The 22,206-nt window shown below is 32.9% G+C and overlaps 2 protein-coding genes across 3 annotated transcripts; one reads left to right on the top strand and one right to left on the bottom strand.

Moving 5' to 3' along the window:
• Positions 1–451: 451 nt before the first annotated feature.
• On the top strand, positions 452–4,725 carry LOC105330126 (potassium voltage-gated channel subfamily C member 4-like). Its single transcript, XM_011431712.4, has 2 exons — positions 452–1,172; positions 2,840–4,725. The coding sequence occupies exons 1-2, from the start codon at positions 705–707 to the stop codon at positions 3,647–3,649; spliced, it is 1,278 nt and encodes a 425-aa protein (XP_011430014.3). The 5' UTR covers positions 452–704; the 3' UTR covers positions 3,650–4,725.
• LOC105330127 (low-density lipoprotein receptor-related protein 4) lies at positions 4,671–17,123 on the bottom strand. Of its 2 annotated transcripts, none has more exons than XM_066076591.1 (19): positions 16,897–17,123; positions 14,589–15,045; positions 12,107–12,362; positions 11,344–11,491; positions 11,077–11,187; positions 10,681–10,929; positions 10,338–10,482; positions 9,767–9,907; positions 9,204–9,309; positions 8,888–9,035; positions 8,033–8,152; positions 7,698–7,928; positions 7,391–7,574; positions 7,150–7,277; positions 6,896–7,052; positions 6,435–6,547; positions 5,482–5,604; positions 5,044–5,263; positions 4,671–4,836 (listed from the first exon to the last, which is right to left on the bottom strand). In XM_066076591.1, exons 1-19 carry the CDS (start codon positions 16,988–16,990, stop codon positions 4,719–4,721), a joined length of 3,249 nt encoding a protein of 1,082 aa, XP_065932663.1. In that variant the 5' UTR covers positions 16,991–17,123; the 3' UTR covers positions 4,671–4,718. The 2 variants fall into 2 exon arrangements, with proteins under 2 accessions (XP_065932663.1, XP_011430016.3); XM_011431714.4 differs by having other exon boundaries at positions 14,589–15,054; positions 16,897–17,110.
• Between the last annotated feature and the right edge of the window lie 5,083 nt (positions 17,124–22,206).

Here is a 22,206-nt window from a genome sequence, read left to right as displayed (position 1 = left end):
GAATGCGAGATATATACATTTTCATTATTACCGATGTTCTGAATGTTTCATTCTTTCGAAAATATTTTTACATTAATATGTACATGCATAGCAACTAGAAATTTTAACACTAATGAATAATAAAAGATCAAAATGAATTGCACTTCACCATACCCAAATGACGGTTGGGCTAGCAGCATTCTGTTGGTATTTAAAATTGTTCATCACTCTACGTCCCGTGTTCGTATATTGACTGCATCATTAATGATCCCCAAAGTATTCTTCCACTCAAAATTACAATTGAAAGAAAAACATCAAAAACATCGATTATTTCGTTTTGCATAGAATATGATTCTTCAAATGTCTTATTTATGACTTTACCTTAAGTGTACATTCAAACCATTCAAATGTCATGGTGTCGACTTCGTTACACTTATACATGTACATGTATGTACAATAATATAAATGTACTGCAAAGGTTAAAATTGGTGCCAAATCAATGTAAAAAAAATCGATACAAGTGCTTGCCTGTCACTGTCCACAGCTGCAAACGGCAAATTAGAACAATACCGTTTTCATTACTGTGAAAACTCGATTATTGGAAGCTTTAAAAATTCAGTTTGACAAGCATTGCTATGAGATAGTTTTGTTTTGACAACTGTGACTCCGTGAAAAAAAAATTATTCGCCATTTTTTTAAACAGACTGCATGTTCTGAATTCTAATATGAATGAATTGTACAGAATAAATCTACGGGGTAAAGAATTCATTTCGTCATCTGAATTACTACGCGAATTTTTGCAAAACTTGGTCAAAAGTAACCTTGCAGTTATTCGGCAAAATGGAGAGATATTTGTGGACAGAAATCCCATGATTTTCTACAACATTTTAGATTACTATTCTGGAGATGGATTTCATCTTCCGAAAAATATCTGTCCAATTCAAGCGCTGAAGGAAGTGGAGTTTTGGAAAATACCTTCGAAGGACATTCCTTCGTGTTGTTATGAGGTGCTCTACGATGAACACGAGGCTCAGTATAACTCCATAGAAAACTTCGACAGTGATTTGAAAACCCAGGCAAATCAAACCGTTTCACCACTTTATGAGGAAAAGAAAAGAAAACCTTCTTTAGAAAGACTGAGATATAGATTGCTGGAAGCTCACACACACCCGTTTTCTACTTGGTCTGGAAGGGTAGGTTATTTTTTATTTATTTTAAGATTCTTTATTTCTTATACATGTATCAGTAGTGAAATACGTATATATTTCAACAATTGTTTATTTCTATTTGGACGCTTTTATTATCAATGTATAACTTGTGAAACTGAATATGAATTTACTAAAAATATTAATTGTAACTTCAATTTAAATTATGCTAAACTACCGAGTGCATGGTAAATGGTGGATGGGCTTTACTTAGTATCCATTATTTGAAATAAAAATTACTGCGGTAAAGTCAATTTTTTTTTAATTATTTCTTATGAATTTGAAAGAGAGAGAGAGAGAGAGAGAGAGAGAGAGAGATTATTCACGCATGCCAATGGTAAAGTAAACAATAATGTAAAATAGGGTACAGTGTGCTTATAGCAAAAACAGTTCGTTGTAACTGATACTATTTTGAAGATAAATGCTCTTTACCAACATATGTAGTCTAATGTATAGTAATAATTATTGCAAATTGAATGTAGTAATTCCTTCTAATGTCAGTTACCATTTATCCGATAATTACGTGATGCAGAATTTTGCGTATCCGTTTCATACAGGATCTTGTAGAAAATAGGCTTTTATACCAAAATAAAAGATTTTGTTTTTATTATGGAAAAATCATCTGTGAGATCCATTAGAATCGCAAAGATAAACACATCAGTAATTTTACCTCTGTTTAACGAATCCATTGTTTGATGCGACCCCATTGAAATACGTTGCTATCAAATCAAGCAGCTTTAATTGATATTCGAATTCCGTATAGGATTCGAGTTTTGGTTTGATAGCTGCACATCAACGGTGCTTTCACTGCAGTGGTGAATAATTCAGCAATTACACGTAGCCTTACTTGTCTGTCAATGATCTTCTCACTAATGGTGTGAGATCGGGGATTTAATTAAAGTGTTCAAATGGCTATACTTCAATAACACGTTAGTTAAGAATCATAAAACATTAGTTTATAGTTTAAATTCAAATGTATTATATACTGTTATCGGGTTTTGGAGTCATTTAACAATGCAGTCGGTAGTCATTGTTCAATCACCTTTCAATGTACTGCATGTGTTGGCAGTTTACTTTTTTTATTTTAAAGACGCTGAGTATCATTCACTTGACCAGCAAACATACTTGTGCAAAAGTAAAATTATGTATGCACTTTAAAACGTAGTTACAAAACTTTTCATTTAGGCAGTTTTGAATCAGATTGCATATCAAAAAGGGGGAGCATAAACTTTGAATTAGTTTATTCTGACATAGTAAGTCAAGAATTGAAGAAATATCAGAAAATTAAATACCGTCTGTGTGGCTTTCATTCCAAGTTTTTTTTAATACTTTAATTTATAGAACTGTAGAGATTCCGTGTCTTTACTTTTTAATAAAAGCTTTTATACTATACTACTTGGGAATCGCATATTAAGTGATGCAAATGGACAGAAAGCAAATGTATTGTGTGATATGGGCATAATGGGAAATAATACTTATAAAACAAACATATGTACGTCGAACGTCCTTCGTGTGGCGAAAAGGAATTGTGAGTCCAACGGGAACACTGTTAGCAGATTCTGCTTTTTGACCTAGTTTTTCTACAATGTATATGCTTTGTATGATATTGATGATCCCATTTAATATTTCTTTGTAAGTTTTACATTTTGTTTCAGATCTGGATTTTTATATCGGCGCTCGTCACAATTACTTCAGTCGTTGTTTATTTGTTGAACAGTGATGAACAGTTCAGAATCCCTCGCAAAGGTTTACCAGTTCTTCCTTATAACCTTACCTACGAGGAGGCCATAGTAAACCATAAGTATCTTGTCCTAATAAAAACAGCAAGAGAACCTACAAAGTCTGCATTAGAACAATTAACGAATGTATTTCTTTTGCTCGAACTCATATTAAAATTTGCAATAACTCACCAGAAAAAAAGTTTTGTTTGCAGTCTTCAAAACGTTTTGGAGTTGCTTACTGGTATTTCAGTGTTTTTCGTAGTCTATCTTGACCGTAATGGCGCCGAATTTATGGATGATCCCGTTCTGGATGACATATTGGTTGTCATTGGGATTCTACAAGGATTGAGAGTCATTCGTGTTCTTCGATTGGTAGAATCCACCCCTGGGATGAAGGTACTGAAACTTTCTCTGAAAGAAAGCTGGAGAGAGTTTGCACTGCTCGTCATGGTGCTCACGTCCTTTTCTCTTATCTTCGGATCGACAATGTACTGGATTGAACTGGATCACCCCGATACTTTTCCAAACATATTTGTCAGCATCTGGTGGGCACTTATCACTATGACAACAATTGGTTATGGAGATTTTTACCCCAAAACAGCTGGCGGATACTGTATCGCTAGCCTTGCTGCCGTTTTTGGGTTGATGCTCTTAGCCATGCCTATTACGATTCTAGCTTCAAACTTCAACGCATTTTACAACTGCTATAATTATAGGAGAAGACATTTGCTTTCAAGAACATAAACAGTACTCTCTTCTATTTTTTTTGGGAGAGGGGGGGGGGTGTTACAATGTTTCTTGATTTCATTTGCAAGCATCGATCGGCCAACGATAAAATGTAACCAAATGCAATATCGACAATTCACTTACCCAAAGCAGTTCTTGATATTCTAGAACTCTACATGAATTGATTAAATATTGTATGTAAAATTAATTTTTAAAATTCGATAATTATTTGTTATCTATGTTGAAAATTAGGAAAAGTTTACATTGATCATGCTTGCGTGGTTCAACATCCTAAAGAATATAATGACAACAGAGTGCCCATACGATGAGCGACTTTGGCATTACTTGACTAAATCAATCTCTTTTATACATGGAGTAGATTTAATTATGTGTTACAAACTATTTTTCTAAAGAGATTGTATGTATTAAAATGAAATGGGTTTGTGATTAGAAGAGAAGAAATTTTTAACAACGTCAAGAAGTATAAAAGTATTTAATATATCTTCTATTAACTACCTAATATGTTATGAAAGAATTCAATGAAAATTAAGTAAATCATTAAGTTGTTTATTTGCTTAAAAAAAATGATAAATTTAATGTACACATTGTAATATAAATGATATCATGGAATATATAAAAATATGAATGAAAACATGAAACATCTCCTATGCAAATACAAGAAACACAAAGGTTTTTTTTATTACGAATTATAAAATACATTTACATATTTGTTTGAATGAGGTTCATTTAATGCTGGACTGTGTTTTGAGAAGATTTTTAATTAGAGACATTTATCAAGTAACATTTAGAGCAATGTTTCACACGGAACGTTTCTTAATTATACTTCTTAAACAATTTCTTTATGCACATATACAAAAACGTCATGCACTTTTAAAGGTAATAGAAGTACATGTATTTTAATGTATTAATGGAAACTGATTTTTCTCCAAGTAAAGACACTACACGTTCATTATGATTTTTTAAAAAATATTAGCAAATTGATACTCATAACCAATTGTAGAATTCTGACATCTATCTTGCAGATACTGATATATGACATGATTGTTTTGTAAATAAAGTTTAAAGTTCAAGAATTGATTCTTATTTCTGGATTTCCATCACCAAATCCAGCGTTGCTGATGCCGCTGTCATTAGCGAACTTCACATTGGGGGTGTCAATTTGTTCTTCATAGGCTATTCGTGCCCTACAATGTAAAAGTTGCAATCATTATCAATGATTCGGTGATTCTTTTTTTGATTTCATATAAATCTGTATAAATTTACGGTGAAAAACTTTTAGTTTAATTAGTTAACGCTGTTAACGGATATAATGACAACAATCACGTGACGGCTTTATCCAATGGCATTGCTTTATACTATTCCCAGGCAAATCAAATAATAATAATGCGTACCTTCGTTTGAAATAAATAAATAAGAGGACAACAATGATGCCAATCAGAACCACCGCCCCTAGGACGGAGCCAGCGATAACGGGCGTGGCGTCAGAGGTGTCCTCGGCTTTCACGGCTCTAGGGCCTCCCAGGTTCTGTACAGGGATGTTGTTTTCAGACACCACTTCTTCTTCTCTGTAACTTAGTCCTCTTAAAATCGTCAAAGGTTTACGTTTATCTCCTAAATTTATATAAAATGTAAAGTTCAATATATCAGGTGCACATAAAAGAAATTTGTTTTTTTAAATTGCAATTAATTTTTCTATAAACACATTTTTTTTAAAAACAAGTTCAGATTTTCTCTATAAAAATAAAAATCACAGTTTTCTTAGAAAGAAAAAATTCAAAGCAATTGAAAGTGTAATTTGTTAAGTTGGCAATAGCCAACGTATATTTTACCTTGTGTACACGTAAATTTGTCTTTCATATCCATTCCATCTGCACATGCGCAGATATATCCAGTAAGCGTTGGAATGCACATGGAACTGCAATTTCCATTTTTATTAAGACAATCCGTATTCACTGTAAAAGTATAGTTACTTAATAAGATATGTGACAATTGTTTGCAAACCTTTTTGTTAAATATTTTGAATCCATCTATATTGCCAAACTTTTTTGATAAACTTAAACAGTATAAAAGAACTGTTTTATTTTCGTCCTCACTTTCGGCGGTCAAAATTAATATAAGACTGAGCCAATTCAAAACAATTTTAGATATTAACTTTTTTTAATTAGGAAAAGTATCTAGTTTTACAGTTGTCTGGACGAATTCAAGACAGGGCAAATCCGTATGCAAGTGTAGAAAAACGAAAAAACACGGTACAAAAAAATAATCCTCCATACAGTATATTTCGATCTTTCCAAGTACTGTTTAGAATTTTCTAAGAATTTCAATTAATATTTTGCAGTATCAAAATTTAATGATTTTTTAAAAGCATTAAACATTTAAATGCATGACTATATCTTTCACCAATGAACAGAATTTCTATATTTTGTCACAAAGAGGGCTTGATGATCGTGGCTATTTTTAGACTGTATTGATCTTTTTTTTAGAAGAACAGCTTTTATGTATAGAAATATAAGAAAATGTCAAAATTTTACCTTTAAAAGTTATGGATTTTTTTTTTAGAAGATAATGGTTTATAGCTTAACAAATCATATTTCAAAATTTTAGGTAGAGCTGATGGTTAATTTGTTGACAATCCAGCCTCCTTAACTGAAAAAAATCGATTTATCCGTTGACGTTACATGTTTTCTAAGTATTTGTACCATGCCTCTGAAACACTGACTGAGAGACCCAAGTATTGGGCTCTTGACTACTAGATTCAAAGCCCATATATAAAGGCCGTTACCTGGCTGAACGTCCCCTGGGTGGGTATCCACAGACTCCAGTCTGCCATATTCATGCGAGTCCATCATCCAGTGAACTTTGTAGCCCGAGTTCTTGTTCACCTTTGTTACTCGTCTATAATGCAAATGTATACATGTACCACTCGAGTCGGGGAAAATAGTAGTATTTTTATTATTAGTTATAGTTTGTTTGCAAGGGTTGAAAGATGTTGTATTTAATAATCATAAACTTAAAAAAAAGATGGCTGGTTGTTACATGTATCTGTCTAGTTTTCAAGTTACATTTTGATTTTGGATTTTTTTTTCATTCTATTAATCTTATACAAGTAATGTATAGTTAACAAAATTATTCTTAGCATGATAACAATGCTTATTGTCACTCATTGATCATGCGAGCACAGTTAGATACACCTATATGAGGTTTTTGTGGAAAATTATCACTACAATGATTTGGGATACTTACTGTCTGTTAATAGCCGTATAATAAACGAAGTTGCCAGCTACCACAAGGTTAGCTATATGAGCCTGTTCGTCTTTCAAAAGAACGTGTCTATTTTTACCATCAAAATCACAATATTCTATTACATCCTGCACACCATCGCTCCAATAGAGCCGTTTAGCTACCAAAAGAAAAAATTTAACAAAATAATTAAATGTCATAAAAAAGAAAAGAAGAATGTATAGGGACGGGCTAGTTTGGTTGGATTTCTGACTTACACGTATAGTCAATGGCCAAACCGTTGACCTGACGGATTTTGGTGGCTACAATTGCTTCTTTGAAAGTTCCATCCATCGATGATCTACCTATGTATGGCGCATCTCCTGTGTCGGTGTAGAATAAATACCTACAAAAACATATTAAAATATTTTTTTATTAATAACAAGGTACTGGCCAGAACGCACTTTTTACTATACGTGAACACACCGGTGCGTATATCAATCGTGTTTTGGTATTTACCCTTTTGAGGGATAAAGCACAACTTCGTAGGCGGCCGCTAGATCCGTGATGATCTGACGGTCGTATCCGGTGTAAGGATCGACCACGCCGATAAAGGAAGCGCTGGTCAGTCCAGAGAGAACCGCCGCGTAGTAAAGAAGGTCTGTGGAGTAGTCAATGGCAATCCCAAATGGAGTAAAAGAACCTGCAAAACACATGATTTGACTTTCTAGATTCGTGTTCAACATGTATATATATACACACACATGTACGATGCCAGTTTTTTTTTATATGTACTGTATTTCGATTGCCTATGTGATCACCTCACCTAAGTTTAAAATTGTTGTGACGTTTTTGCCAGATAGGTCCATCTTTTTGATCTGGCGATTTCTATAGTCTGACCAGTAAATTTCAGAGGTCACGTGATGAACAAATGCGCGCGCGGGTGAGTAATCTTTATCAACGTCTACTGCAGACACAACTGCTGACTGGGTAGAGATCTGGTACATTCTTTTGTGGGTAAAATCGACAGTCAGTATGAAATTATTCTTCATCGTATCTGCAATACAAAAAAGAACAAGTTATCAATCTCCATGAATTCAGAGAGAGAGAGAGAGAGAGAGAATGGAAGAGAGAGAAGAGAACGAGAGAGAGATGATTTACCAGTTGAACAGTTAACTCCATTAACTTCGAGCCGGTATCCAAATCCACACATGCATTTTCTAAACGTTCCCTTTGGCAGGCAGATATGTTCACAACCTCCATTATTCAGTTCACATGGACCTATGGTTATATAAATTGATAGTTTTGCACTGACGAACGAAGTTTTTACAAATAAAATACATGTAAAATATATATTATTAATAAGTTGAAACCATTTCATACGTAAAACCATAAAGCTAACCTTAATTTTAGATTTTAAAATCAAATTGAAAACAAACATGCATTTCTATATTATGTGTTGTTTTTGTTTTTGGTTTTTCCTTTTGTTGCTCTTAGTGCCTACAGCATTGAAAATACTTAAATATACTTGAATGATTAGTGTCAGTAACCTTATGAACATTAATTGAAGTTTGAAGACTACTGATGGCAAAAATCCACAGCATTAGAATAAATGACATTAATGGAACAATTAAAAATTCAAATGCGCACTAGCTTACGCCTGAATATTCAACAAATTATTTACCACATTTACCTTTTAAGACATAGCTATAATACTAGTACACACATGTCATTTTATCGAAGTACTTTTTTCCTTGCTACCTGTTTACATGAAAAAATGACAATAACACACCGTCAACCATCTCAAAAATCCATAAAACGAAATACAAATTCAAAGCAGAGCAACACGGACCTCCAAATAGATAGAGGTAGGATCAGGTGCCTAGGAGGAGTGAGCATCCTCTGCTGACCGGTCACACCCGCCGTGTGCTCTTTGTCGTAATGATTTGTACTGAAATAATCAACAAGAGATGGTTTTTGGTGGAGAGATGGCAAAATAAAGATACATGTAGGTACCTTTCTGTTTTTTCTGAAGACCCGGATCGAATATGGCCATTCCTGTAAGTTTTCCGAACCCATCTAACTCGACCGTTAATTCTATACGACGAGATGCGAGGGATGCCGAATGGAGCTCGTTTTCAGTAGTTGTGGACAGGGTGTAGTCCTAACAATCAAGTAACAATGCAATATTGAGAATGGAAATATATGACATTTTTTGATTTGAAAGGTTAAGGCTTGTTAATTAATTACTCTGTAATCAATGGGGCGCTTATCAGTGTTAATTGTACGTGTTCATTTTTGTTATCAATACACATTCCGTGTAAAAGCTTACTTTATAAACAAGTAGTTCCTTATCGTGGTTGACTGTAAAATATGTCTGCAGATCAGATCCATCATTTTTGACACTCTTCACTTCTCCATTGTCGATCCAAAATATTCTGATGAAAACAATAATCTTTACAGTATGCATACCATTTTTTCATGCAGAAAATAACGTCAGTTTTGACTATTAAATGCTACTTCTTCCGTCGAAATCTAGATATAAAATGAAAATTGTTTTCATTGTAATTTTCGAGGGAAATTCGTATTTCATGATGTCTTCTATCAATTAATCATGCAGTCAATGCGTGTCCTTGATGGTTTACAAATTTTAATTGAATTTCACAAAATGTGCCTAAAATATATTGATATGATATGTTAGTCAACAGATTGATTGTTTTGTACGGAGTCACTAGAGTGCTTACTTTTAAAATTAACGCTAGAGATAAAATAGATATTGTTGTGATTGTCATCAAGGTGTTAATTTTTCTAAGAAACATGCCTACGCGTGCAATCAATCATGCACGACCTACCTACTAGTTCCGGGTTCACATATCAATCTTGTGTACAACTTACCTACTAGTATCAACGTTATAGTAAAGTCCTGACAGTCCACTTTTGGTGACACTGGTATAGACAGTGGTGATGTTACTGCCGTCAAGGGAAGCGTACACAATGCGGTCCCCGGCGGTAGAGGATGTGATCCAGTAAAGGCGCCTACAAAGGCACATCGGACACACTGATACTTGCACTAATTGGTACATGCATATACTACTGTACTATATTGTACTTAATGTTAAAATGAGTATATGTAATTATAGTATATGATGTGGTAATGCTAAAATCTATGGGCCCGTATTACAAGTCCAGAACAGATTACATGTACCAGCTTTTTTTCAATGTCAGTTTTAAAGAAATTAAAAATTCAGTTTTGCAGCTCAAGTTTCATACAACTTATCAAGTTGTGAAATATTACAGGTAGAATGATGATCATAGAAAAAAAACCAGTATATTTCTAGGTACATGTATGTGTTTGCTTGGAGAAAAAATGAAGGCTTGGAAAATTAGAAGGGATAACGTTTGATGAGCATTTCTCATTATTTGTCCAAGTGTATATACATGACAGTTACTGTGTAGGTTTTCTTACTTGTGATAGGGACACACGGTGAGATAGGACGGATTCTCTACATTGTCTATAACCTTGTTAACGATGCCCGATCCTACAGAGTACAAGCTGATGCTCTTTGAATCGCTCCAGTACACAATGTTTTCAATCCAATCAAATGTCAATCCTAATAGAAAGGTGAAATACTTCTGATCAATGCATTATACATTACATTGGGCATTGGCAAAATACCATTATTTCCCAAATGCAATAATATTGAATAAAATGTTTATTAGTGTTTTACAGGTTCATTGTAGCATTATCCTTATTTGAAATAAATAGTTTGGAGTTCCTGTGAAAGTTCTTTTGTATTATTTTAATGTACCTGATATTTTTCCGACACGCGTGAGAGAAGAGGATTTGTTAGATAGGAAGTCGTATGAATACAAAAATCCACTGTCCGTGTAGTACAGGCGTTTATCCACAGCGGAAGTAGCCAGAAGTTTGACAGATTCCCGGTTGAGTGGCAGACATATTGGTTCATGTGACAGACTCGTAATAACCCGTATGTCCAGCATACAAATGTCTGTTTTGTTTGCTATGAATAGACCCTTGGAAAACAAATAATGCTCTTCTACAAAATGGAAAGGAAAGAATTATTGAAATTTCAGACTTTCCAGTTAATTTTCAGATCAAATTTCAGTTATGTCAGACTTTTAGATCTTCGGTATCTGTTTTTCTGTGTTAAAGAATCAGGCCGCCATTAGCGATGTTGCCTCACCTTGACACGTGACTTTATCGCTCGCGAGTTTGTATCCAGACTTGCACATACACTTTCCGCCGCTAGGGGTATTCACACAAAAATGTTGACACTTCAAACTGTTACAGCTGTCTGCAAGACATAAAAGAATCGATGATACTACAGAATGATAAAAATATAAAATCGATCGTTTATAATTAACAGTCTTATATTGTGTCAACTTGATTTAAATAGAATATATGATTCCTCCGCCAAACGAAAATGTTTAATCTGGGTTACATTACGTACGGTCGATGATTTTTTGCGTGGTTTTGTCGTAGACACTGATGGCCCATGGTGTGCGAGACCGGAAGTACCGCATCCATTTGTTGTCTCCGGTAGTTTTGTCCAAACATGTGACTAAATAGGAGTGGTATTCGGTTACACAAACCAAGTCCTGGAAAAAAATATTGACATATAAACTCTTAATATTTAGCTTTATGGACAATTTTGTTTGGCTTTTTTTTTAATGAATAAATGTACATGGAACGACCAGATCAGCGTATTCGAGACTGACCTTGGGTTTCCGACAATGAACTGTCACATTTTTACCGATAGAATACTGCAATACGGCTATTATAAATCATTACTCAGTACATGCATGTACCTTGTTTCGGTTCAAAAGATTTTTAAAATCATTGTTTAAATTAGCAAATACTGACGGTTTTCTGTAAGACTTATGAACACGGTAGAGAATTTGAGCACAAGGTCGTATGAAATTGGCATATTTAATTTTCTGCCAATTGTAAAGATGCATGACCAAGGCTTTATTTGAATTGCCGTTGAAAATCATAATTGAAAATTGAAATAAAATCAATTAAAATCACATAAATGACAAATATTTTGATTCATTGCTCCAGCTGTAAATTAACATTATTGTAAAACACACATTTCATTAATTATAATATTATTCCAACAGTAATTAGCCGTTCATAATCTGCAATTTGTTTATCTATCATACAAAATTTCAAAATTCTGTAACGTTCTAGGAAAAATAAAACTATTTGAATACCTTATACACTGTGATGCCGCTCATGGTGATGCTCGTGAACTTTGACCTCCGTACCACGTGTCTGTTGTTTCCGTCATAGTCGCACTTCTCCACGGTGTTCCTCTGGATGTCGATCCAGTAGATGGTTTTGCTCTCTGTGTCCACTGCCATGTCGGGGATCCACACCGCCCCCGTCACTATGGTCTCCCTCTCCTCGCCGGCTAAAGTGGCTCGTTCAATTTTCCCAGTTTTGTCGTGCTCCGACCAAAACAAATACCTTAAATTAAGTGAGAGAAAAAAAGGTTTTTATTTAAATTTGGAATCCAAGACAAAATTAAATCCTTACCTTTCACTGAGGTAAAAAAAAATAGTAACCATTTTTTCTGGGGTTGCAGGTTTCATAAAAAGCGTTTAAATAGCCAAATATTTTGAGATATTTAACTAAATGGCAATGTAAATTAATTTTGTTTGTTTCTTAATTTCTGAGATAAATTGTTAATTGATTAACAAGGTCGTTTAATTAATCTAAAAAACAAGGCCAAGATTTGATATTTGATTTGCATCACATCCTCCAACTTTTCCTTTTGCAAAATAATTTTACATTTAAAACAACCTATATTATAGTTATATTTTGATTTTGTTGAATTATTCATTTAATATTTTGTTGTTATTGTGTTGTTGGTTTTTTTATTTTAAGACTCATGAAAAAACATGTTTCATCATGCAAAAAAACTTTTGATTTATAATGTTATTTAGGAACATATGATTTGAATATTCCCGTTAGGCGTCATTCAACTGATTTGAAAAAAAACCGGCCCTAGGCAACAATGCAGTTTACTTTTAAAATAGAACATATATGTCAAACTAAATGAATTATTGATATAAATTTGGCTACACATCTCTAAATTGAACCACATACATGTATATTTCTTCAAGTAATTTTGACGTGTCATAAACTAAAAAGGAAATTGTCTTGGGTTCAGTACGATTTTGTGCTTTTGTTTTGTATTTGCTTTTTTCGGCTTTGTTTTGCCTCGATATTGACCGCGATCATACAGTGCGATGTAAGCTTGTACTATCTCCGCTAACAGCTTATCTGTGTTGTAACGTCGACCCCCCGAGGTCCGAGGGGTGGTACTGTATCGGTGTAACATGGGTCAGCGAGGTATCCCTGTCATGTTTTGATTTCGTTCTCCACGTTACATGAACCACACGGCAGGGAGAAAAGAATCTGCGTCGTTCACAGTTTGGAACTGCGGTTATTACGTTAATAAGACACAGATTATGTGATTATGATGCTTTTAAATGACACGGATATTTTGGAAGCGCTTTTTTGATTTATTTACTTCAACGTTAACCCTCTGAGAAATAAAATTCTCGTCACTAATCGTGATGAGTTTTTAAAACCTAAGTTTAACGATTAAAATATACGCAGTTGATTAGAAAACTGAAAATATTAACGCAAAAAAAAATCTGCATACTCGGTTGAGGAACAGTCCAAGTAATGTTATGCATTTTTAAAACAATCTGTTCCTTCATTCGTGGATCATAAGAATTCATAACAGGGCGTAAAATATACTTGTCAATGGGTTCACTACACATAAGAGGGAAAATGGCTTTATGTTTATTTTATTAAATCATCATGTTTTATTATTCATAATTAATTCTTTTATGTTCTCATTAATGGGGTAATACAAGGTGAACGTTTATGTGAGTTTCTGTTAGTGTGTTGTACGACCGCATTGCCTATAGCATCATTAAAATGTCTGAGTTTAGTACACTTATTCGTGTTATATTACTTTGAAGCAAACATTGACCTAATGGCATGTCTATGCATTGCAATTAGCATAGTAATCTGCTTTATCTTCGGTTCACCTTGAACTGCACAAATTAAAAGTGAAGGGAACACCAATGCATCGCCGTAAGGTCATTCGACTTGTGGCAAAGCTAATTTCAGGAAATGTCTGTCATTCGGAAGATCTTGTAAAAATGTTCCGATTCTCTTTCACTAATCAGTGATGAGTGTTGCGTGTTGATTAAATTAAAAGTACAAATGTACAAACGTACGTTACGATACCAAATAAAACAAAAAGGTGTTATGCAATCACCTCAAGCTTTACCTTAATGAAACAATTTTAAAACAATACACATCAAAAGAAGTAGCTACATGTATCAGTAGGGAAAAATCCAATATTTTCTGACAACTTGCATGCACATAGCCGTTTTGTTTTTCAAATAATTAAAAACATTCATGTATAGCATTGAAAATGCTACATACATGTATGTACTATTAGAGAACATTTTTGTGTATTTGCCATTACGTTGTGTAATGTCAATAAGCCATAATTCTATCCTGTGAATATGTAGGTTTGTATGTTTACTGTTAAACATCAGAATTTATTTTTATCTAAATATTTATGGTCGTGCATACGCGATAAATCTTGAGGGGAAATTGGGAATGGGGAAAACGGGGAGGGATGGGAATATCTTTACAACATCTTACCCAACTAGGGGATCAACAGCTATGGCCAAGGGCTTAGAAAGGCCATTTTCTACCAGAACCCTAAACATAGAGGGATCTGAATCGTTTGTAGATTGGACTGCTATCCAATTATAATACTCGTCTGTCCAGTAGATGTTCTTTGTCAGCCAATCGTAGGCAAGTTTAGTGGAGGTTTTCGATATGCCTTCGTGCAATAGTGTAATGGACTGGGACGAATCATTTAGCCAGACGTTGAAATTGTTCATCTTGTACAGGCTACGAGTATTTCCATCTAAGAGGTAGATTTTTCGGTCGTTGGCATCTGTGGCTATGCTGATTATTTCTGTAGTCTCATGAAAATTAAAATTCCGAACTGGAAAAATGGACGCAGTTTTGAATGCGTCAATGCTGCCTGGTAATGTTGTTAGAGACCCGGATGAATATAGATTTGGAAGCTGGGATATAATCAATCCATTATCTATCGCATCTGAAAAGAAAATGACAATTAAGATTAAATGTTTATATCAAAATCATTAACGAAACCCAATTTTACTCAAATTAATAACCAATCAACATTTTACAAGAAAATCGGATTAGAAAATTGGTATTACAATATCATTATTAAAAAGTTAAAATAGCATTTGTTATTAATGAAAGATTTGCAAATCAATCGCAATTATTGCAGTGTGTGTTTCTATATCATTATTCAGAACTAATCTTACATGTATCGGATGTATTGATACTCAACTAGAAGTCTTGCTCTAAGTTGTATACCTTACATACTTGTATGTATAATTATACTAAGTGCTTGAACATTTGCTATTATTATATTTTGCTTTCAGATCACGATTTGAATGATTAACTAAATGTATATGCAGATATAATTTTTTTTTTATCTGACAACCAAAATTCAAATAAAATTTCCAGATTTTTTTTTTCTGTGGAATTCTTTCATGATCTAAAATAGACCAAAAAGTCTTCCATTTATTGTTGAAGAGCAGATGGCAGACAAAATGTCTGTTGTTTTTTGCGCTGTTTTACCCTTATTCAAGGTAAAGAATAAATTTAAATATGAAATCAACTAGATTATTCTGAATCAATACCAATAATAGAATTTTAGGAGTTGTCAAGACCTCAATCTATTTTTGATGAACAAGATTTATTTGTTTGAGAACTATTATATTAAATAACATATAAAATGTCTGCAATACATATGAAGTCATGAGTTTATTTGATTTCTGTATAATATTAAGGCATTATTATACATCGATGTAAATACTATTTTATGATTACAGATGAATTTGAAAGAATTTTTGGCGAGATATCGATGCTTATACCCTGAATATTCGAATAAAATTACAAAATTAGTCTACTGTAGTTTAATTTTTGTGCCTCCGCAAAATCTTGAAGTTTGTTTCTTTTTAGTACGTATAAATTTATCTCATAGATGAAAGGAGTTGCATGCAATGCTTTATTTTGTATTCTGGCTAGAACTGTTTAGTTATGAACCCGTACTGTACGATTTTGGATTTTTTGTCTGTTCAGACTTTGCATAATGTGTCTTTTAAGATATGAATATAAATTAACTGTTGCGACAGTATATATGAGACGGCTCGATCGATCAATTTAGAATTTGATCTCTGTATACGCATATCTAACGATTGCTTAAATTTAATTATATGCCGACTTAACCATTTTATGGGGATACCACAACGCTTAATCCATATTAAACAGTCCCTATGAGATTTCAATTCAAATCTGACGTAACCAGTAAAGTGTTGTTATTGATTGATTGTCCTGAGGAAAATAGTCAATGATACATTATTCACCCCCCCCCCCCAAAAAAAAAAAAATTTTCCCCTCTCCCCACTCGCTGAACAAATGATTAAAAACGGAAGGGGAAATGTATGCCTCTGAGAGTCTTACATGTATTCTATAGTGTGTTATTTAATGCGTTCTAAACTCTATTATTTTTTCGTTTCATTAAAAATGGAAATTAATGCTAACAAACAATTTTTAACAATTTCACATTTAGAGTTTGTTGAATTATTTCATAAGGAAGAGAATCAGAGCGAAGGATGTTAGCATCTACTTTCAAGTATATTATAATTTACAGGCTTTTTTCCTTTTAATTTTTACCATTAAAATTTAAAGTAAAAGAAATTAAAAAAGAACTTGCAATAATGTGTCAAAACCATAATATTCAAAGTGATTAATATTTCATTTATTCTTCAAATTTCAGTATTTGATTACAAATGTAATTCAAGAAAATTCAATTAATTCAACAAAGGTTGCGAAAAGGCAAATAATATGATAATTATGCACTTACCTTGCGCTTTAGAAAAATCCAAGAAACTTAAAACACAAATTAAAGGAAATATCACAAAACTGTGTCTTTCAAAAAATATTACATGTAACTTCATGTTGGTAGAATCCAGCACTGGGTAGAGCCCAAACTTATTTAACCAGCGTAAAAAATATAAAAGAAGAAAATTGGTCGGCCATGTAACAATTAGCGATGGCGAGGATCGCGTTATAATTACTGTTAAACTTACATCGAAATCTCATTTGTACGCTTCACTGACTGCAAACGACATGGTAATATGGCTGTCATAATTCTGATATTCAGGTGAAAGCGGCAATCGCTGCCTAAAACACCGACGCAGACGTACATACTTTATTTCTTAATTAATATAAAAGAAATATAAAATATGACCATTATTAGACGTAAATGGAAGGACTTTGTGTACATGGATATTTGGTGTAGGCATACTGCGAATATTTCCGTTTTTATATTTTATAAAATAAGTATGAATAACGTTTATTGCATGAAATATTTATCACAGGATTTGCAAGTTATAAAAGCTCGATTTTTTTCTATTCTCTATTTGCCTTTACATCAGTATTTTCTTCCTTAATTTTTTAAAAATTAACTTGTGTTCTTGATATTACAGATAAAATAGAATCATAATCTTACCAGTTCTGAAAATCAATTTTTTGCGTATAAATATTTATATTATGCATTCATTGAACTTTTAACTAAATACCTACCTCCAAACGCGTTTATTAGCAGCGTAATTTCATAAAATGTTTGTTTATTCAAATTCCTTCTAAACTTAAACATGTGCATCCACAGGTTGATCGAGGTAGATGAACAGAATTTTTTAAAAAGGAGATGATTAGAGTGTTGCCAAACCCATGTTTTTTCTTCATGCGCATTTTCTCTTCAATTATTTTTTTCCATGAGGTAAATGGGCGAAAATCATATAAGATTCTAAACATGTATAACCCTTTTCATACATGTATATGTGAGACTAAGCCACTGAAAATTTGGTATTTTGGCTTATCAGGTTAATTTCAATACACGGTTAAAAATGTGATATCGACAGGGATTTTGTATTGTAGCAGACTGGATGATAACGTTGAAATATTGCGCGAGGTATTACGAGTGACTTCCGAATAGAGAAAACTTTAAGATGTAAACATTACTCATTATAAATCTTCGTAAGAAATCTGTGTATTTTTTAGAGTGAAAATGATAATGTGTCAATAAAGATATCTTGGAAATTTTCTCTTTCATCGATTTCAATTGGCCAAATGAATTACATCTTTCGACAGACTTTGAAGATAAACCCCAAAAACCCTCAACTTAGAGAAACCGCTGGTGCGCTGCGCTTACTGAATCGGATATTAATTAAGGGGGATGTGCGGTCATCTTGTACATTTGAAAATAAAAATGTATGTAAACATTTCTTGAACTGGCTTGTTTCTGCCCAAAACTGGCTAAAACTGTTGCCAAAAGATGAAAAAGCAATAAATATGAGGTTCTACATTTTACTGTGTATGCAAATTACGCATAGAACATAACAGAACAATGTCTTTTCAGTCACTTAGAACAACTGAAGAATTGCGCAGCTGCAGACTTATTTCAAAGGTTAAAAAAAAAATTTAAAATAAGAAAAGGATTTATTGGTGTCCGCTCTACAACCATTTGTTGAGTAAAACGTTAACTACCTTTTTTTTCAACAATTGGCTGTAAAGTGGACACTAATGATCTCCTTTCATATTTTTCAGATTTTAAAGTCTTCATTCATAGCACTGTCATAATCATAAGGCCAGTAACTCAAACCATGCAGTGTGTCGGAGTTGCAGAGTTTATGGTTAGTAAACAAGTCGGACCTCGAATTAAACGAAGTCATAGCACGAAAACTATTTCAAGGTTAACGTTCTTAGTCTAGCATTAGCCTTGGTCGTGATTTTGATTGCATATATTTCTGTCTAATATTTACTATCCATTTCCGTAAGAAATAGAAAGAATCATACCTAGTTGATGTAAATATAAATGTATCATTAATTCAAAAATAAATGATTTAATATACGATAACTGCTAAAACTGTGCATTTTTGGTGACAATTTAATTAAAAACCAAAGGTTTTTGCCGAAAATGTTCAATTTAACGAGGCCAGGTCTAATTTGTTCTGCCCTAGATTTTTGAATGAAATTTTTTGCATGAATTTCTACTGATAAATTTATTATTTAAGATAGAAAAATAAGACATTTACAACACAGTTTGTTTAAGGGGACATCTCAAAGTATGTTAATTTTTAACATATGACCCTATCGGATTTTGCTTGAAATGTATCATTTTTTAAAAACTTCTGCCCTAGGGATTTCTTCTTCTGTTCTACATATTAAAGTTATTGCTAAAAGGCATCAAATGGTCAAATAAAAAAAAAAACCTTTTACCTCCTGGTTTGTTCCAGGGGTCTTATCAAATTTGATTTTTGTATGCCCAATTTCCCAGATTTGTCAGATTATGGCTATTTTATATTCGACAAAGGCGGAAATGGTGATCTTCATTGTATTATTAAAACATTCAGACATATTTAAGTAATAAATAAATATATAGCATCACGTATTAAGGGTCATTTATCTAAAATACATGGTTACTGTCTTGAAATATATGAATTAAGCTATATTTAGGCGGGTTAGAAAACACGACAGAGGGCTAGACTTGCTGAACCCTCTTTACAATTTCGACCCGGGCCCAAATATAGCTTATACTTCGAGACATTTATGTTTATTCCACAATATAATATCAATTTTACGCATCAAACGAGCTATTTTCAACACATTTCGCTGAATATCTGCAGTTGAAACTATCACGCCATGGCGTCAACAAAGCAAAAAGATGACGTCACAATACAAATGAAACACTGCGCGAAAGCGTGCGTACTCGTTCTGTACTCGGCCTCGTATTCATCTGAATAGAGCAAATTAATCTTCCATTTCCCCATAACTGGATAAAGCTACATCTAAAAGAATGTAAATTATTCCAATTTCAGCTCAAGTAACATATTTCGTTCGTCACTTGTGCTGGATCCTTGAAGTTTGGAGAATTTAAGCGCACAATCTGAGTGATGTTCATGATAGACTAACATCTACGTTGCGGAAGTGTGGCGGAAGTTAAGTCTGTCAGAAGTTTCTGAATCGTTTCACAAAAGATAAACATCTTCTAAGTAATCAACATTAACCTTAAGTAATAGGGCTCTGCATTGGCAAGTATATTCTTTAGATATTTGTTCTCTATTTAAAAAAAAAATACTCTTACAATCGTCGGAATTCTTTTATTTACAAAACCCCCAAAAATTCCCATCGTAATAAATATATATTCAGTTACAGTTTATTTTGCTTTGAGGTTCCTTCTGGGGGTTTTTTTCGGTATTGTATCGCCCATGAACTGTTACATAAACGTCATGTTTTGTGTTTTTTTTACAAGTACAGCATACTGTAGAATTATTTTAATTTGTTTGATTCACTGTTGTTCAGTGATTCAGGCTAAGCTCATGTGTAACGTTTTATAAGAGTTAACTCTCTAGGTTAATTGTAATTCTACTTTTATCCCTTGTATTTTTTTTCTCTTTTAAACACCTTCAACGCATATATTGTATTGTATGTATCTTTGTTAATTGGATTTTCCTCAACACTGTAAATTATGCAGTTACGAGAATAAAGAAATTGTTATTGTTATTGGTAGATCGTACATGTACATTGAGAAAATAATTATGTTCCCAGGGGTGTTAATTTGTGGGTAAAAGTGATTGATCAGTTTACCATATATTGATCTTACAATGAAACAAATTGTTTGTATATTTTTGTTTATTGACAAAATACAATATAAAAGTAATAAGCTGAAAATGGTTGAACATATTACACATCTAAAGTCATATCAAAGACTGACAATGGATTTGGTCGATTCAAATGAAAAAAAAAAAACACCAGATATAAATATTTTAAATCATATTCTTCCTTTCATTAACATTGTAGCTGGTTTTTCAGGAAAGTATAAATATTATTGTAAATGTATAGTCGCTGCCCTTAAATTACAATGCAATGTAAATAATGTCATCAATTTTCAGATTAAATTAAATGAGGTATAAACAAGTTGTTTCATCAATTTAGAAAACAATTTTGCATTTCTTTCTGTAAGTTTTTTTTTTTAATTCAAATTAAGTGACATTTCGTCTTAAGTTTGTCTTAAAAACTTGCGTAACAAATGCGCAATTTTTTTTAAAATACTAAAATTTTATCATGCAAGATATTTATTGAACCTTATTTATTCTATCGTAACAATTGTTTTCAAAGAAAAAAATTGAAAAGTAAATAACACAACTGACAATAATAAGAAGCTGGAAAGGTTTTATTCATAAACGAACAATTGATTCTATATGTAAATTTAAATGAAAGCTTGATGTTTAAAACAAATTTCATTGTAAAAATACCCCGACAAGCCAACTAAACAATGCAATTCTATGGAACGCGACAACTGCCTTATGTAGATAGTCTTCATAATATGATGATACTTTAACATTACGTACTGATACTTTAACATTACATGATGGTACTTTAACATTACATGATGGTACTTCAACATTACATGCTGATACTTTAACATTACATGATGGTACTTCAACATTACATGATGGTACTTTAACATTAAATGATGGTACTTCAACATTACATGCTGATACTTTAACATTACATGATGGTACTTCAACATTACATGATGGTACTTCAACATTACATGATGGTACTTCAACATAACAGGCTGATATTTTAACATTACATGATGCTACTTAAACATTACACGATGGCCATGGTACTTTGACATTTCGTGCTGATATTTTAACATTACATGATGGTACTTTAACATTACGTGCTGATACTCTAACATTATATGTTCATGCTGAAACTTCTTTAATATATGATACTTAACATAATATGCTGATACTTCAACATTACATGCTGGAACTTTAACATTACATGCTGGTTTTTTCATGAAATGATTGTAATTCAGTATGCAGTGGTTCTAAAGTAGCTATAAGCACCGGGATCGCGTTTCGGTATTACGCAGAGAGTGCAATGTATATAACTTAAGTCAAGCTACAAAACAGTTCAAACAAGCTTTATTTATTACTTCCTTTATTTCCTTGTACATGTATAAAAATGGACACTTTTCGAACCCAATTGGTTATTATTAAAATCTATATTGCCAAAAATAGAGTTTGTGCCGCTCGGGTGAAACTGGATTCTGGAGGGAATTGGGTCACGGTCACCTTCATTATACCGGGGTATTTGT

The sequence above is a fragment of the Magallana gigas genome, chromosome 2, assembly GCF_963853765.1.
Source record: "Magallana gigas chromosome 2, xbMagGiga1.1, whole genome shotgun sequence".
Classification (NCBI taxonomy): Eukaryota; Metazoa; Mollusca; class Bivalvia; order Ostreida; family Ostreidae; genus Magallana; species Magallana gigas.
Note: the sequence above shows the minus strand (reverse complement) of the source record. Positions and strands in the feature narration are given on the sequence as shown.